At 31.2% G+C, this 19647-nt stretch overlaps 2 protein-coding genes across 2 annotated transcripts; both read right to left on the reverse strand.

The window, feature by feature from the left end:
• Positions 1 to 13863: 13863 nt before the first annotated feature.
• Positions 13864 to 14994, reverse strand: LOC114419940 (chlorophyllase-2, chloroplastic-like). Its single transcript, XM_028385762.1, has 2 exons — positions 14839 to 14994; positions 13864 to 14073 (listed from the first exon to the last, which is right to left on the reverse strand). The coding sequence occupies exons 1-2, from the start codon at positions 14992 to 14994 to the stop codon at positions 13864 to 13866; spliced, it is 366 nt and encodes a 121-aa protein (XP_028241563.1).
• A 2431-nt stretch (positions 14995 to 17425) lies between these two features.
• LOC114418639 (chlorophyllase-1-like) lies at positions 17426 to 19395 on the reverse strand. The gene is made up of 2 exons (XM_028384096.1): positions 19014 to 19395; positions 17426 to 18313 (listed from the first exon to the last, which is right to left on the reverse strand). The coding sequence occupies exons 1-2, from the start codon at positions 19269 to 19271 to the stop codon at positions 17621 to 17623; spliced, it is 951 nt and encodes a 316-aa protein (XP_028239897.1). The 5' UTR covers positions 19272 to 19395; the 3' UTR covers positions 17426 to 17620.
• Between the last annotated feature and the right edge of the window lie 252 nt (positions 19396 to 19647).

A 19647-nucleotide genomic window follows, 5' to 3' on the forward strand; every position in this document is an offset into this window, starting at 1 on the left:
TAACTTTGATGGGTGTACTCGAGAGTCGAATGACAAATACAAGAATAGGGGAAAAAAGTGTGTAAATACTGATCTTATGGCATTTCCACAATCATAAGGCAACTACAATGCTGCAACCAAAATACATTTTTGTTTTCTGTTTTCTCTGTATGTACGTTCTTGATGGCTTGTTACATTTATGTTGAATGCTTTAATTTTCTCATAAGTAATGTCAATTACCCAGACAACTCCATTCCAAAGTGATGAACAACTATAAACTAATAAGATAGATAGAGAGTTAATAAGAAGAGGAAACATATGATTAGATACAGATACTTCTCTGAATTATAAATACAGCCTTTTGCAACAACTAATTAATTAACGTTACGTAAGATGAGATAGAGCACACCATGGAACTGAAATGGAATGACATGAAACCAAAGCATCACATATCCATTAGGACTAGTATTCTCACTAACATTAAAACATATATAGAGACGTTAAACCACACCATATATGTATATATATATATATATATATATATATATGATAACACATATATATATAATTTCTTTCACTCTCTGGTCTCTGGCCAGAACACATGGATAGATATCAAGATGCATAATCAGGCAGAGAAATTAAAACCACTTCAAATTTAGTAACACCTTAGCACCTTGGGAAGGGAGTTCCACAAGTGTTAGCAACTCTCCTTGCATTAGGAGAGTCAACAAACTTCTTGAGATTGGGGTTCTTGAGATATTGGCAAAGGCATGGTTTCTGTTCCTTGATCTTGGAGCAGCATAGGTTTGATGGAGGGGTTGAAGAGGTTATTGCACTCACACATGCACTCAGCTGCACTGGGCTGCAGGTCACTGCCTTTGACACTTGAACTTCAGCCACAAAAAGAAGCACCACCAAAGTGAACAAAGCAATGCGTGATGCCTTCATTTTCACCTTAGTTAGGATTTTGTGTTTTGAGTGAGAATGAGAGGAGAATATGTTAATTGCTTCTGTGATGGTGCATTTCGGATTTAGTTTAGTCCCTATTTATACTGTGAGCTTAGTGGAAAACAAAAATAAAAATAAGCATGGGAAGGTGTGGGATCAAATTATAAGAGTGAGGGAATGTAGGTTTGCCCCTTATCCCACCACTTTAATTAAACTTAATTTGGTCCACTATTAAATGGTAAAGATTACTAGTCCAGAGATTTAGCATCCAAATTACTGCTTAATGATTTCAGGTAACAGCAAATATTTATGTAAAATGTTAACATTAAATTGGACTTTAGGATTGATTTTAAACATCTAAAAGAGATAGGTTTTAATTAAGAAATAAAGCATTAAGCACTTATTATATAAAAATATAATAGATGCTTTTTTTCTAATAAAACTTATCATTTTAGAAATTTAACATAGCTGAATACTTTTAGATCGATGTAATTATCTATATATTGACTTTATAATTTCTTTTTCTTCCTAAGGACGAAGGTCAAGATCATATGACTAGTTTGTATTTTATATGGCTTGGTCACATAGCTCAGAGTTGAAATTTTAGATATGTTAATGAAAATCTACATTATTTTAGTACCTTTCGGTGGAACTTCGTGGTCAAACCGATTGTAACAGACAGATTAGACTGAAATCACTGAATTGCTGAAGCTGAAGCCAAAGTCACCCGAAATGCAATTATTTCCTACTGTTCACTGTAGTGCAAAATTTCAATCTCTAAGCAAATGGGAGTAAAAAGATAGAAAAGGAAGACGACTCCAAAACATGCGGGGAAATTATTTTCAGTCTAAAAGCCAGATTGCTGATTTCAGCCTAAAAGACATTTAGAAAGGGATAAAAGAAAATTGTGTCCAGTAATAAGTAATTATAAGAAAAAAATTGAAAAGGTAAATTTTTTCTCCAAAAATCAAAACATTTATACATCACTTTGAAAATAATTTAATAAAAAACTTTTAAAAATGTTGACGTGTATAATTTAGATTTTAATGTATGAAAGAAACATTGGTTATCTTTTCTTTTCTTATAAACTTATTGAGAAATTTAACTAAAATATACCTATATATATATATATTAATTTCTATCACATCACCGAACGTGTGAATTAATTAGTATGAAATTATGTTAGTTTAATCAATAATCTTAAATTTATTTATTAAATATATAATTGTCAATACTTATATTTTAATGTTTATAATAATTCTTTGAGCAAAAAGTCTCCCATAAAAAATACATAGGTAACTTTTTAAAAAAAGAAAATTCAGAACAAATTTTTCTTGGCGGCATCAAGGGTCATACTCTTGGCACCAAAATGTTAAATAAAACTGTACTGAAATAAGGTCATGTTTTAACTTATTGTTAAACCATTAGAAGTTATTCATTACAATAAACAATTGTAATTGAAGAATTTCAATTCCATTCGAATTAGCTTCATGATAAAAAAAATTAATAAGTGCATCTTTGAGTAGCTGTCCAAACTGTTATAGTGCATGTTACAATGCACTCTCCATAAGTGAGGAAAAACTAAAATGTAGTAAACATTTTATATGACTATAATACAAATTACATTTGAATAATATAGAACTAAAATTCAATGGTTGAATCAATAAAAATTATATTTTATATTAAGTTGTAAAAATAGTATAATTGTTTTCAAAGAGATATCAAATTATATCGATATAATTTTGATAACTATTATAATATTCTATAATTTTTATCTGGATAATATTTTCTTAAAACTCACTATTAAATTAAAAATTTCTTTCACATAAATCATATATGCAAAACTTTATATTAATCAAAAATTATTTATTATCTTATTCATATAATTAAGATAAAATATAAATATTTTAAAATATACTAAAATATGAATCATTTAATTATCTTTTTATTGTTGTTTAATTTTGACAAAATTTGACATTGATAATCTTAGTCATATATAAATATAATTTAACAATTTGATCAATAAAAATCACATTATATAACAAATTATAAAAATAATATAATATTTATCAAAATAACACTAATATTATCTCCTCGTACTACCGTGCATGAATATCCGTGACCCACCATTTCGGCCGTGGTACCTTTCGGTGATGTTGATGTGGTGAGTATTTGTAATTTACACCCATGTATATGCTTCTTTTATTATAAAGTCACATGCTACATGCTCTCTTATGATGATTATAACACGCACTGGGAAATTGGGGAGATGAAGTTTACAATCACTAGCCATCATTATAAAGCAGGGTACTACATAGTGCAATGGATTACAAGGAATAGAGTGCTGACATTCTATGATTAACAATGTAAAATTATTTCCAAGGAGCAAGCTAATTGAGAGCAGTCTCTAAGATTTCATTGAAGCAAAGGATTTGGAATGAGTTTGATCACTATAGGGTTAATTAGTGTGTTGTAAAAGGCAGTAATTAATAAGAATTTCTTAATTGTCTAATGAAATCCCTATGATCATAATGATTAAGACCCATCTAATTGATCGACCTTAAACAATTCTTGCCAATTTTAAGTGTTCTATATTCTATTGGACACATCACTACAAGATTTCTCTATAGGAAATGGGGAAAAAGTGAGGATTTGATTCGCTATTTGAATGTGAAATTTTTGTCCAAAGTGAAAAAACTACCAAGTGGAGGACATGTGACGTTCAAATTAGAAGGTGCAGTGTTTGCCTTTGTAGGCGCCTAATCTTTTGAAAGTTACATTTTTTGTTCAGATTTGCTACAATGATCATTGATCTGTTGTGTGAGTGGAAGGCAAATTATGCAAATCGCACTCTGCCTTGTGAAGACAAGGCTGCTGTTTTTTTTCTTAATCCTCCAAAGTTTTATTTTGATCTTCTGTAAATTTCTAAGAGAGATTACATAGAAAGGGAAAAATAAAACAAACTACTAAAGAAATTTGTCATTTTAATTAATTGGAAAATCTTGAGTTTAATTACCCAATGTTACTATCTCTGAATGCACTTGGTAGTACACTATATACTTTTACTATTTTCTATAATCAACGTATATATAGCTGCAAATTGATTCATAGTTTACATTTATCTTGGCAGTACACTATATACTTTTAGTTAGGCACGCCAAACAATAATAATCATCAACTCACTTCTACAATAATTCATATGGGAAAAGCAAAAGAGTGATCAAATTGGCGTGAATTCACGCACATAATCATTGAATTTACTGGATTGTTTTGGTCTATTCTAAGTCAAAATTAAAGGGGTTTGTATTTTTATTCAACAATTAAAGTGGTTGTTATCATGCAACGTGTGGGGCCCTAAAATTATGGTACCTTCTGTAATAATTTGGTCCTAGTATTTTGAAAATTTGTAACGTACAATAATGAGTGATAATGACTAGTAAATGCATTCTTGATGGTAGAATGCCTATATAAACACATGAATTTGGTCTTTGAGCTCATCCCTTCGAATTCAGACTTATACACCATTTAGAGAGAGAAAAAGAGAGCTTGGAAGAACCAAAACAAGGAACTCTTCATGACAATGACTGGAGGTATGATTTGATCTGTAATTTCTGCATAATCTGTGTTTCTTTTGTAGTTTGTAATATCACAGGTTAAGAGATTTATTCTAACATTTGGTATCAGAGCCACAATTGGCTCTGCCTTGTCAAAAAAAATCCTACGTTTTGCGCTAATTGGGTGTCAAACCCTTAACTCCTAGATTGCAGTAGTACAAGCAGACCACTAAACCAGTAAAGCTTTTCTAATATGCAATCGTTTTTAATACGTTATATACTCATTCTTTATAGTTTTTGGAATTTTGATTTAATTTATGCATGAATATATTTTGGAAAATTTTATTCTATGCATATATATATGAAATCAAATGCATAATATTATATTTCAATTATAAAATTATATGAGAATCTTATTCATAATTATATTGTATCTTGATTTTAAAATGCAAAATACCATTTATTCTCATATAATAAAGTTTTATGTCTAAGTGATCTTTATAATTTTGATTAATTATGGATTAGCCATAGCATCTATATTTGATTAAAATTATATATTAAGTTGGTTAAAGATCATATAAGGAATTAGACATAATATTGTAATTAATTATACTTATATAATGAATTTTATCTCACAAGAATTTTTATTATATCTGTATAATTAATTGAGATAAAATGACGTATTATTTTTATGATTTACCCATAGGCATCATGATGTATATATAATTTGTCGATTTTATCATAAAGTAAATATTTACGATAGAAATTAAATTATTTTCATGTTGTACCCGTAAAGCATGAATATTGAGCAAGTAATTTGATTATTCTATCATAAGGTTTAATTGTTTCTTATTGAATTAAAAATTTAGCCCACAGGAAATTTTTATGTCACAAGATTCAATTTTATGGTATGTTTACATTGGTAAAAGATACAATTAAGATTAGTATGCCTCAAATTTTGACATAAGCCTTTGGATTTTGCAGCTTCTCAAACTATTAGTTTTTCTGATATTCAATGTGATGTTCCCGAACTCAAAGGAAATAACTATAAGATATGGAAGGAGAGAATTCTTTTACAATTGGGGTGGATGGGCATAGACTATGCTATAAGGAAAGACGAACCACCTGCAATCACTGATGAAAGTAGCCCAGCTGACGTTGCGCTATATGAGCGGTGGGAGCGATCCAACCGGCTCAGCGTGATGTTCATTAAGACCAAAATTTCGGCTGGGATGCGTGGTTCTGTTGACCAGCATGAAAAGGTCCGAGACTTGCTTAAGGCCATTGATGACCAGTTCATCACTTCAGATAAGACTTTAGCAAGCACCTTGATCATGAAGTTCTCTTCTCTTCGGCTCACCAGTGTGAAAGGTGTGTGTGAGTACATCATGAAAATGCGAGATATTTCAGCTCAACTTAAGAAACTAGAAGTTGATATGTTTGAGTCCTTCCTAGTGCATTTCATTTTGAACACCCTTCCACATGAATATGGGCCATTTAAGATTTCCTACAACACACATAAAGATAAATGGTCTATCAATGAATTAATGAGTGAGAGTGCATTACTGACTACTGCTTATGGGAAGAACAAATAAATTAAGTCTCAAGCTAATCAGAAGGGGAATGGTAAAATACCACCTCAAGCTGATATTAAGAAGGTGGCAAAGTGTTTCTTTTGCAAGAAGAAGGGACACATGAAGAAGAATTGCCCCGGGTTTCAGAAATGGCTTGAGAAGAAAGGTAAATCAATCTCATTAGTATGTTATGAATCTAATATGGTTAGTGTTAATATTAACACCTGGTGGATTGATTCTGGTGGATTGATTCTGGATCTGCTATTCATATTGCAAATTCTTTATAGGGTATACAAAACCTAAGGAAACCAGTGGGAAGTGAGCAAAGCATTTTATCAGGCAATAAGCTAGGCTCACATGTGGAGGCCATTGGAACTTGCATTTTGACTTTAAGTAGTGGCTTTATTTTAAAATTAGAAAGGACTTTTTATGTACCAAGTTTTTCCCGAAACTTGATTTCTATTTCAAGGCTTGTACCGTTTGGATATTCCTTTAATTTCAAAGACACATCATTTGAGTTATTTTATAATTCTGAATGTGTTGAGAATGATATCTTGTCTGATGGTCTTTATCTTCTTGGTTTACAAAATAATGCCACTTATAGTTCTATGCATGTTCAAAATGGTATTAAAAGGTGTAATATTAATGAGAATTCCTCTATGTTGTGGCACCGGAGATTAGGACATATCTTCATTGAGAGGATTAAAATGTTAGTGAAAGATGGGGTACTCAATACTCTAGATTTTGCTGACTTTAAGACTTGTGTGGACTGCATTAAGGGTAAGCAGACCAACATGTCTAAGAAAGGTGCTAATAGGAGTTCAAGCATATTAGAAATAATTCATACTGATATTTGTTGTCCAGATATGGATGCACATGGTCAGAAATATTTTATCACCTTTATAGATGATTATTCACGATATATGAATGTTTATTTGCTTCATAACAAATACGAAGCATTGGATGCCTTCAAAGTCTTTAAGGCTGAAGTTGAGAACCAATGTGGCAAGCAAATAAAAATAGTGAGATCAGATAGAGGTGGAGAATACTATGACAGATATACTGAGAATGGACAAACACCTAGTCCCTTTGCAAAGTTTCTTCAAGAACATGGGATTGTTGCCCAATACACTATGCCTGGTTCTCCAAATCAGAATGGTGTGGCAGAAAGAAGGAACCGAATATTATTGGACATGGTGCGGAGTATGCTTAGCAACTCCAATCTTCCTAAATCCTTGTGGGCTGAAGCACTAAAGACGGCAGTATATATATTAAATCGTGTTTCAACCAAGGCTGTCCCAAAGACACCTTTTGAGTTGTTTAAAGGTTGGAAACCGAGTTTGAAACATATGCGCGTTTGGGGTTGTCCGTCTGAGGTGAGAATATATAACCCACAAGAGAAGAAACTTGACCCGAGGACCATTAGTGGGTATTTCATTGGATATGCCGAAAGGTATAAAGGTTATAGGTTTTATTGTCCACATCATATTACTAGGATTGTGGAATCAAGAAATGCCAAATTTATTGAAAATGATTTGATCAGTGGGAGTGATCAATTGAGGGACTTAGGTTTTGAAATTGATTATATAGAATCTCAACCTTCCACGTCAAATGAAAGATTGTTTGTAATTCATACCCCTCAAGTTCAAAGGGATGATGAACAACACATGATTGATATTCCACAAACTGTTGTTGATAATCTAGTAGATCAAGTTGATAATCAAATTCATGAAAATGATGAACAACCAGTTGAACAACATGATCCCCAAGAAAATGTTGATGCAACATTAAGGAGGTCTACTAGAGTAAGGAAATCAACTATTCCTAGTGATTATATTGTATATTTGCAAGAATCTGACTATAATATTGGAGCTGAAAATGATCCTGAAACTTTTGATCAAGCCATGAGTTGTAAAGAGTCAAATTTATGGTATGATGCCATGAAGGATGAGATGAGTTCCATGTAGAGTAACAAAGTTTGGAACCTTGTAGAGTTGCCTAATGGGGCAAAGGCCATTGGATGTAAATGGGTCTTTAAGACCAAAAGGGATTCATTAGACAACATTGAGAGATACAAGGCAAGACTTGTTGCTAAGGGATTTACTCAAAATGAAGGAATAGATTACAAAGAGACTTTTTCTCCAGTATCTAAGAAAGATTCTCTTCATATAATCTTGGCATTAGTTGCTCATTTTGACCTTGAGTTGCAACAAATGGATGTGAAAACAACTTTTCTTAATGGTGATTTAGAGGATGAGGTTTATATGAAACAACCTGAAGGTTTCTCCTCTAATAGTGGTGAGCATTTGGTTTGCAAGCTTAATAAATCTATATATGGTTTAAAACAAGCTTCCTGTCAGTGGTACCTTAAGTTTCATGGGATAATTTCTTCATTTGGTTTTGAGGAAAACCCCATGGATCAATGCATATACCACAAGGTCAGTGGGAGTAAAATATGTTTCCTTGTTTTATATGTAGATGATATTTTACTTGCAGCCAATGATCGGGGTTTGCTACATGAGGTGAAACAATTTCTCTCTAAGAATTTTGACATGAAGGATATGGGTGATGCATCTTATGTCATCGGCATTAAGATTCATAGAGATAGATCTCGAGGTATTTTGGGTCTCTCACAGGAAACCTATATTAACAAAATTCTAGAGAGATTTCGGATGAAAGATTGTTCACCAAGTGTTGCTCCCATTGTGAAGGGTGATAGGTTTAATTTGAACCAATGTCCAAAGAATGACTTTGAGAGGGAACAAATGAAAAACATTCCTTATGCTTCAGTTGTTGGAAGCCTCATGTATGCTCAAGTATGCACAAGGCCTGACATTGCTTTTGCAGTTGGAATGTTAGGAAGATATCAGAGTAATCCAGGTATTGACCACTGGAGAGCTGCTAAGAAAGTGCTGAGGTACCTTCAAGGGACCAAAGATTACATGCTTATGTATAGACAGACAGACAATCTAGATGTGATTGGTTATTCAGACTCAGACTTTACTGGTTATGTTGACTCTCGTAGATCAACATCTGGGTACATTTTCATAATGGCTGGTGGAGCTATTTCATGGAGGAGTGTTAAGCAGTCTTTGACTGCTACTTCTACCATGGAAGCTGAGTTTGTCTCTTGTTTTGAGGCTACATCACATGGTGTATAGCTTAAAAGTTTCATTTCTGGGCTAAAGATAGTTGATACTATTTCAAGGCCTTTAAGAATTTTTTGCGATAACTCAGCTGCTGTCTTTATGGCTAAGAATAACAAAAGTGGAAGTCAAAGTAAGCACATCGACATTAAGTACTTAGCCATTAGAGAAAGAGTAAAAGACAAGAAAGTAGTCATTGAGCATATAAGCACTGAGTTGATGATCGTTGATCCTTTAACTAAGGGCATGCCACCGTTTAAATTTAAGGATCAAGTAGAAAGAATGAGACTTGGTTCCACTTTATGATTGTATACTTATATGTTAAAATTAAAACTTTTATATTATGATATTTTCTCATATTTGGGTGCACATTGATTTATTTGAGAAAAATTATGTTTTGGACCAAGAATAAACATTGGGTTTATTCATTAAGTTTTATTACCACTTTGAGTATATTGCTTGGGAAATTGAGTATATTGTAATACATGGATGATATTACTCGTTATAGGAGCAACTTTCGCTATGATTCGTATATTCATTTCTTAAGAAGATTGAGCATTAAGTCAAAATGTTTGGACCAAGTGGGAGAATGTAATAATTTGGTCCTAGCATTTTGAAAATCTGTAACGCTCGTCAGTTTTGGAAGCCAAATTGAATGGCTGTTAATGGGTGGTAATGACCACTAATGAATTGTAACAGCCAATAATGAGTGGTAATGGCTAGTAAATGCATTCTTGATGGTAGAATGCTTATATAAACACATGAATTTGGTCCCTGAGCTCATCCCTTCGAATTCAGACTTATACACCATCTAGAGAGAGGAAGAGAGAGCTTGGAAGAACCAAAACAAGGAACTCTTCATGACAATGACTGGAGGTATGATTTGATATGTAATTTCTGCATTTTATTAATAACTTGTGTTTCTTTTGTAGTTTATAATATCACAGGTTAAGAGATTTATTCTAACACCTTCAACTTTTAATCTTCATGCTCAGTTGATCATTGATGATTTACCATTGCTTACATCAGTCAATTTTGTCCTAGAGAGTGTGCTCATCAATAATGATAATCTCACGTATCAATCTCCACAAGTTTAGCTCACTATTATTATATCAAGCACCAACTCCAACACCAGCATCCAACTTTACTTTTTCTCAAGATTCATGTCCCTTCTCTTTTCATTTTAGTTGCTTGTTTAATTTATTTGGCTATATTCCTTTAGGGAGAAAATCAAGGCTATCTGTTTCTTTTATGTAGTTTAACTCAATAACTATTACAAGAGATCTAGCAGTAATCTTCCAAGGTCACCCTTGCCTGCTGAAGCCACCAATTTGTTAAGATGAATGGATCAATATTAATTTCAGCCTTTAAACAGCTTTTCTAGCCTGTCAGTGTCGTTCAATATATTAATAATGTGATTTATCAACATGATGATGGATAGATAATTATATTTTTTTATGTATGTGGTTAAGAATTTGACTCAGATCTCTGTACAAAATAGTAGCATTTATCACAAGAGGTTGGTCCTTGGATGAATTTTAGTAATTAACTCTATAAAATATTAGTCTGTAACTCTTCACAGAAAAAATAATGTGATTTCGTGGACCAGAATAATTTACTAGAATAGAGTATGTAGTAACCTATGATCATGTATGAGACGTGGGATTAATTAGGCATGCTAATGTGGCTAGTTTTCCGAAAGGGGTATCCCAAGAGAGTATAATATTTGTCAATTTCCATCCCCGGAAAATTTAATGGAAAACTGCTCCGAAAAAAGAAACATGAAACGTGATTACAACATTCTTTTCAAGAAAAGTATTTTATCATATTTTTCCTTCATGTATAAGAAGGTTAATTAAGAGATTAAAAGAACTTGTTGCAATCAAGGTTAAAGTACATGTCACGAGAATAAATAAAAGCCAATTGAGAGAGCAATAGTTTCTTATAACTGTGTTCTCCGAACATTCAAATTAGTATAGATCCCAAAATGACCTTAGTTAAAAAAAAAAAAAAAAAGTGAGAATTTTTAAGTCTGAAATTTTTTATCTTCCACGTCTAGGCATTTCTATCTGCACAGACGACATTCCCCTGCAGCACGTGTTTAGTCTTTAGTCTTCGAGCATATACCTATTTAAAAAATGCCAACTAATTTATCTCCGAAAAGAAAATGCCAACTAATATTATGGAATTTCGTTGCCTTTTAATTGTTTCTACTATTTGTTAATTAATTCGTAATGGATGATAGTGATAGGTCCCCTCACCGAATCATGAAGAGCAAGCAACTCTTCAAGAAGGTTGGTATCACACTCATCCCATGTTCACAGGGTAGAATAGATAAGCATACAATGCTTCGAAGTGAATTTATAGGAAGAAGGGAATTATTTATTGAGTCCCTGCAATATATTGATTGAACGAATGACACCATAGAATGAGATGTCGAAATTTTTTAATTATTAAGTTTTAATTAACAATTTTGGAGTTCAAAAAATTAGAAGAATAACATGTAATTTCATAAATTATATTAGAATATGTGTCACAATTCTATTGAATAAGAAAATACTAATTTCCTCCTTTCTCTATATATACAATTTCTAGTTCTAGCAAACGGAAAAATTAACTTCCATTGTGATCACTTGTCAATATCTTCATAGAGCAACAAGTTAAAAAGAATATGAAATTCCTTATTTTTACTAACATAGGAAGGGAGTGGTGATTAGCATATCGCAATATATTGCAAGGATATAATAATATTCAAATTCTAAAAAGGCACCTGTATTAAATACATGTTTACGATAATGTCTGTATGCATGCACTTGTTAAAAACGTGTTCACGTACCATCAACCAGTAAAAAAAGAAAAAAAAAAAGAATTATTAATAGCATCAACCAGTAAAGGCTCCCTTTCATGGATCCCTCAATAGCTATTACCTATATGGCTATATCAGTTATGGGTGCTTCCTATCAATATTTGCACCCTAAAATCTCACGGTTCTGGCACATATATAGCCCTTCTTTATTTGTTCGGCTATTATCAAAACCAAAATAAAATTATCTTCCATATATAAAAAGCTAAATTATTTTGTGTTTTTCATATAAAATTTATAACATATTTGAATTATAATTTGTAAACTACTATTTATTTTGGTGTAACGGAAAAGTTATTAGTATTTGTTTTTGACTTCTTGTGAATTTATGATTGTTTAAGACTTAAAATATGTCTAAATAATATACAACATAATTGTTGTGATTTTGTTATATTTAAATATAAGTTAGTATTGTATTACAAATTTGATTCTTTATTTTTTTTTCAAAAAAATGAGACAATCTTTATTTGTAATTTTCTTCTCGTGTAATTACCCATCTTTCTTGTCACACATGAGACAATTTTTAATCAATTTTTTTATTTAATTAATTGTGAAATTAAAGAAAATTTCAAATTTCTTTAATTATTTTTATCAATATTCAAAATTTTCAAATTAACTAAAGACATTTGTAAATTAATTATCATTAAAATGATATTTTATTAACCAAATTAATTTTTAAAAAATTCAATTTTAAAATTTACTCTTATATATTTATATTTTACAAGACATGTGCCATACTTGCAATATGGTAGATAAAATTAAATTTACATGTCCTAAATTGATATTACATATATTAGAGTTGCGTAAACTATAATTGAGGCTTGCTGTTAACAATTAATGTGAATTGATAGGAAGGTGTTTTCCCATTGAGTCCCATATATCCTGAAAGAGAACTTGTCCTTTTCGTGCAGAGTAACGTTATTCCCACAATATTTCAAGTATTACGAAAATAGTAGTATATAATACCAACAAAAAAAATAGTAATATATATTCTACTACTAATTAATTTTTCCCACACTTCTGAGTTCTGACAATCTTTCTCTCTTTGTCTTTGTTTACATTATGATAGTTACAGCTGAATTATTTAGAATACATTGTTTAAACTATTAAATATTTCAATTATGGTATATTATTAATTAATTTAATTATAAAATTTTACTAAATTATAGATATTTATCATTTGAACTTTTTATGCGTGAATGGCACGTAGACTGATGAGTTAAGTTGCTCATTTGTAGTCCAATAAATGTGACCACTAAACAACTTTGATGCATGTAATATTTGTGGAAAAACTATAGAGATTAAATAGAAAATAATTTTCTCTACAAATTAGATCGAAACTATGGACATCTATAGATTCAAGCTTTCTTCTTGACACTCACAATTTAAGACATCGATTAAATTGTGTGAGAAGAACATGCTATACTATGCATTATTGTGCGGAAAAAATCTAATACCTTTCTTTGTAAAATTCCTAGATTACATGTTAATGTCCTCCCTTATTCAATTACAACTACTATCCAATTATCTAATTACAACTTTCAATAGCTCCCCTAATTGGGTCTTAGTGCACAAATCGACCAGCTTCACCGGATCCAGAGAGAACGCAAGGAAACTTGAGTAATACACCCTGTGATTAAACATAGTTCGTTGTCTGATCACCAACTCCAAAATAAATAAACACTGTCCCACGTAAAAATCCGATAGAGAATGTAAATAATTGAAGGACCGTGGCAAGCCCGTGAGAATATGAGGATGCGTTTCGCAAAATTTAGATGTGCCGGCCACAGGGTCTATGCCTATGAGTGCTGAAAATTTGAGGTTTGTTTGGCATGATCTAGTGCCACAGCAAATGCAGTTTTTCCACCGTGGCCTGATAGAACTAGTTTCTCCAATTTGGCTTTAACGTTCTCAAGAAGTAGAGGTTGAAACCCCTCAACTAGCCAATCCACAACTTTTCCTGCAAATTTAATTTGACTGGGTCCAACACAGGCAAACACATTGCAAAACTAGCATTGGAAAGGCAAAAGCTATGTTAGAGAACCCCAAAAGGAATTAAAAATATTTTTTTTATATTAATGATGTCTCATCAGTTATTTGTATAGATGGATTATTTTTGTTTTAATTAACCATTTTATTCATCAAAGAAAATAGATTCTGATTAGTCTAAAATTTAGTCAAAAAATAAATAAAATTTGATATAAAAAATTATTTTTGTGAAGAATCGAATTTTTAATTATAATATATTAATCTCTTATGTTGCATTTTAATATAGATGGGTATATGTAATTAATATTTACCAATGAACTAATTCTTATAATATATTAACTTTATTAATTAATTAAGAACATTAATTAACTAACATAAGAAAATAATATAAAAATATTGGTAGACATCCAAATGAAATTCCTTTTGCAAACATAACCCAGGTAATTACAAAAAGACAAGAATTAATAGAGATGAGTTTCTCATATATATTACTTTTTCATACAATTCATGACACCTCGTTTGAAATTAATTAAAGTGAATAATAAAGAGTGCGTTGAAAAATGTAATTTTTTGTTCAGTTTATTATTAAACAAAATTGTATACAAATATTAATGGTGCATGCATAAATAATACATATGAAGAGGAAGAAAAACTAAAAAGTGTTAAGAGTAGAAGATATATCAGCTGAGGAGCAACACAATCATGAATCCATGTAAAACTATGCGGGCTAGGAGCTTAGAGTAGTAGCAATTCAGAATGAAAAAGCCATGGCAGAACAATATTACAGGGTATGAGCCAGGCACCGCTGGTGTAAAAATAAGCAATGGTTTTGGAGGTGATGAGGAAGCAGTGGAGGTTTCAACATTGAATTGCTTCCAATGAATATCTCCCTTTTGAAAAACATCTGTGGTGGCCAATACTGGTTGAGCCCTCTGCGCCATTATCACTTTCCTTACACCAAAGACTTTGCTTCTAAGAATACCCAAATTGAGTTCTATGGATGTACCTCATATAGATATCTTTTCATGAGAAACAAGTACTGTTGCGTCAGAATGTCACTGTCTCATTTTTTTCTTAAATAGTAATTGTATTTATACAATTAGATGTACGTCTTTTTTAATAAAGAAAAACATAAGTTAAGATTTTTTTATTTATAATAAATTAAGATTATTAGTGTAATGAAAAAAGATGATAAAAAACAATAAATTATTTTTTCTGATGGAAAAACTAATATATACTAACAGTCTAAAAAAATTATATTATCAATGAATCATAAATTATTATTATATATATATAATATGATAATTTTATTAAATTTTACACTAATTAACATAAAAGTTTTCTTTAACATGATTTATGATCGATTAGTATACTCTATAATCTATATAAAACTATTTTTGGTTCGTTACATCTATGTACAGGAACTTTGCATTACACACGCAATTAATTTGTTTTAGATTTAGGATGTCTACTAATGGAATAAATGATAAATATCTAACTTTTATGTATTCGTAATCTCCATATATATGTCTCTTTTTTATTTTAGTTTCTATGTCTCTCTTTTTTTAAGTTTTTATTTTGTTTTGTTTTTATTCATGTAATATAATGTTTTACTTATTGATTTTGATCCTTTCATTTACAAACTATTTATGTGAATTTACTAGATATTAATACGCTTCAAATTACTAATTAATTAATGTACCCCTTATTAGAGAGTAAAAAGATTTGTCCTCGGGACAAATTATTCAAATGACCATATGTACAATCTTAATCAATTTATTGGTGTAGTGGTTATATATACAGCTGCTATTGGTTATGGTATGCAAAATTAAAGAGCATAAAGTAAAAAGTACTGTTACCTCAAAAAAAGAAAAGTAAAATATACCGGTAACTTGTGTTCCACTTCCAACATTTATAAACTTCCTAGAATATTAAATATACATGACAGAACAACTCAGCAACACAAGAGGCGTATCTTGTTATAGTAACTTCTCCTACAACGTAACGTAAAGAATATAATCTTTAATTGATTTTTCAAAATTTATTTGAGCGGTTTTAATTTACTTTCAATTCGGTAGATAAAATTCTCTCCTGGTCTCCCACCTGATTCCATGAACACAAGTTAATGAGAACGATTTTTTTATGAGTCATGGGGGAGCACATGGCAGCAGTGCACACTGCTACCAACGTTGTACAAGCATTAATTAGGTAGAGGCTTTGATGTGAACTTCAATACAAGGTTGATGCATTGTAAACGAGTAGCAGCAGGGTCTAGTGGTGGTCCTTGTTGATGAAGAACACGTATGAGGGACTTGTTGTAAAAATGGTGTTATTTAAAAGGGTGAAAAAATAGAAATATATATTGAAAAATACATTTAACAATAAGAAACAACATTTAGTAATTGTCTAGAAATATTTAAGCCATATTTACCAACTCAAATGAAGAAGAAAAAAAAAGGAAAATTTTTAAGTTGCAGGAGGAGGGCATGGATCAACCTGTATTAGTGAGGAGGTGCCTCTGATATTTCTGTTTTACCCAAATTTAGTACATTTATTCAATAAAATTATTTTTCTGTTACAAGAAAAAAAGAAAAAGAAAAGATCGGGTAAATTAAATAATTCATTAATTGAACGTATAAAAAATTATACGTTTATTTTAAATGATTTATAATATATTTTATTAATGAAATTAATCACTTTAATTATTTTTTTTGTTATACAAATATTAATTAATCTCATAAATGACATTGAGTTGAAATACTAGTTCATGAAAACTAGTTTTTAAGATCCACCTTTATCTTCTATACCTGATAATAAGATGAGTTAAAAGGAGTTTGACTTGTCTCTAACATCATCAAGAGTGAAGTAGTGAAAAAGATAAGTTAAAAAATTTAAATCCAATTATATTCTATTAAGTTTTGTAAGGTTTATGAAATTTATGAGATTCCCCCTCACTTTGTGTTAAAGAAAATTTTAATTTACTTAATTATATATTTTTAAATAAATTATTTATTAAATTATTAATTTTTATTGCAAATAAAAAAATAAAAAATATTTTAAAAAATAAAATTAAGAACTAAATTAAATTTTTAGTTATGTTACCCTAGCATTCATGACTCCAAAAGACATCATCTTGTGTATCAATACATCCCTTTGTCCATCATGAAGGCAAATCGACCTTCTTGTTAGCATATATACATCGATATCCAATTATTGATTTAAGTCTGATAACATCACTGCGATGAGTTATTCTCCTAACTAGTCTTGGTTCAACAATTTTAACTCCCTAATTAGGTCTAACTCATTAATCAATTGGGTTCACCTGATCCGAGGGAAGCCAAAGGAAACATGAGCAGGACAATTAATTCCCAGTGACTTGAACGTGTAATCCTTTGTTAATTTCAACTATAATAATAATAAAAAATAAAAAAAGCATTGTCCCATGTAAAAACCCAATTGAAAAGTGCAATGTGAATAACATCATTATATAGACAAATTTGAAAGACATTATAGGCCTTTCATAGAAATAGAATAAAAACTGCATAAATGAATGTTTGTGTGATGACTTCATGTTGGTAAGTATCGCACATCATCAAGTTTGGCGGGAGCTAGATTAGGACTCGCTAAAATAGCATCAAAATCCTTCCACTGCTCATTCAACTGTGCTCTCAAGAAGGCCACAACTAACCCTCCCACAGTCCTTCTCATCAAGTCCCTAGGACCCTTCTTCCCATTCTTGCACATACACTTTGACATCATTGTCCCAATTACCCCTGGTGTTTCATCATCCAACATGTCCATGTGACCATAATCCGTTGCAACAAAATATGCACTAGGTGGTTTGCACTCAGAGAAAAACTCTTTATGGTTCACCCCATTTGGAGCACATGGTGGAAAAAGAGAATTAGCCTTCTCTGGGCCCAACCCAGTTCCAATTACAGCAACAGGTATGTTCAGATTAAAGGACCGTGGCACACCTGTGAGGATATCAGGAAGTGATCGACAAGGCTTACACTTTGATACGCCAGCCACAGGATCTATGCCTATGAGTGCTGAAAACTTGAGCTTTGTTTTACAGTAACCAAGTGCCACAGCAAATGCTGTTTTTCCACCCTTGCTGTGACCTACTAGAACCAGTTTCTCCAATTTGGCTTCAACGCTCTCGGGAAGCAATGGTTGAAGCCCGTTATCTAGCCAATCCACAACTCTTCCTTCACACTTAACTTCTTCTGGTCCAAACATAGGCACCCCAATGGAAAACTAAACATCGGAGAGGCAAAAGTTAGCAATGTCAGAGAATCCAAAAAGAATTAAAAATGAGTTAAATATATTTTCCATGTATCGTTCTGTTTTAATAATTATTAATTAATTGTTATACGAATTCTATCAATATCTTAACTTTATTTTATTGTATATAGAAAAATTAAAAAATAGGTTTTTTTTCTTGATTTGTTCCACAGCGATCAAATTCTTTCAATTTTTTATTTATAAAAAATATATTATCAATTACGTAAAAAATTGAAAACAAATTGAGAAAAGTTGACTATCGGATTCAGATGATTTAACTAATTTGTATAAGCAGGTCATAGTTACTAATCTATTAACTAATTTGTATAATATATACACTATTGATAAAAAAAAAAAAAACATGCATTAACCAACATAAATATAATATAAAAATATTGGTATGCGTGCAAATAGCATTTCTTATTCTAAAATAACCCAGGAAGTTAAAAAAATACAGAAAGACAAGAATTAATAGAGAACTGTTTCTCATATAGCATGTTTTTTCCTTATCATTCCTCACTCGTTGTTTGAAATTAAATAAAATAATAAAGATAGTACCCTGAAAATTTTAATTTTATGGTTTTAAATTATTAAACAAAGTTGTATATAAAACTAATGGTGCGCAAATTGAAGAAGAAGAAAAATTCGAAAGTGTTAAGAGTACTAGATATACCAGCTGAGGAGCAACAAGTATGAATCCATGTGAAACTATGTGGGCTAGGAGCTTAGAGTAGTAGCTAGTGCGAATACAAAAGCCATGGCAAAACAATATTACAGGGTATAAGCCAGGCACGGTTGGTGTAAAAATAAGCAATGGTTTTGGAGGTGAGGAAGAAGCAGTGGATGTTTCAACATTGAATTGCTTCCAATGAATATCTCCCTTCTGAAAAACATCCGTGGTGGCCAACGCTGGTTGAGCTCTCTGCGCCATTATCTCTCTTCTCACACCAAACACTTTGCTTCTATGTTCTAAGTGTAAAATTTATTCTATGCTTCTATCTCAGACAGATATTTCTTCACGGGAAAAACTGTTGTGTCAACTATCGGTGTTTGATTTTTTTTATCTAAATAAATTGTTTTCATACAATTAATTTGCATAATGTAACGGGCAGTAAAATGGGGATAATACGAACTATTATTTTGGACCAAAGAAATATATATCTTTCAATAAAATTTTACGTGAAAAAAATGCAAAATAAAGTATTTGTGGGTAGGATATTTGGCACGAGTAAATTGCATTGCTCCTCGCGCGTTGTACTCAGGCCACTATCCCATCCAAGATCGATTTCATACTATAGTATATATGG

The sequence above is a fragment of the Glycine soja genome, chromosome 7 (assembly GCF_004193775.1).
Source record: "Glycine soja cultivar W05 chromosome 7, ASM419377v2, whole genome shotgun sequence".
Lineage (NCBI taxonomy): Eukaryota > Viridiplantae > Streptophyta > Magnoliopsida > Fabales > Fabaceae > Glycine > Glycine soja.

What these genes read in the sequence shown, in the direction of transcription:
- LOC114419940 (XM_028385762.1), bottom strand. Translation starts at nt 14,994, where the DNA reads ATGGCGCAGAGGGCTCAACCAGTATTGGCCACCACAGATGTTTTTCAA. An exon ending in CGGTGCCTGGCTCATACCCT is followed by an intron (nt 14,074 to 14,838) that starts GTAATATTGTTC and finishes TTCCAATGCTAG; the next exon opens with TTTTGCAATGTGTTTGCCTG.
- LOC114418639 (XM_028384096.1), bottom strand. Translation starts at nt 19,271, where the DNA reads ATGGCGCAGAGAGCTCAACCAGCGTTGGCCACCACGGATGTTTTTCAG. An exon ending in TACTTGTTGCTCCTCAGCTG is followed by an intron (nt 18,314 to 19,013) that starts GTATATCTAGTA and finishes TCCGATGTTTAG; the next exon opens with TTTTCCATTGGGGTGCCTAT.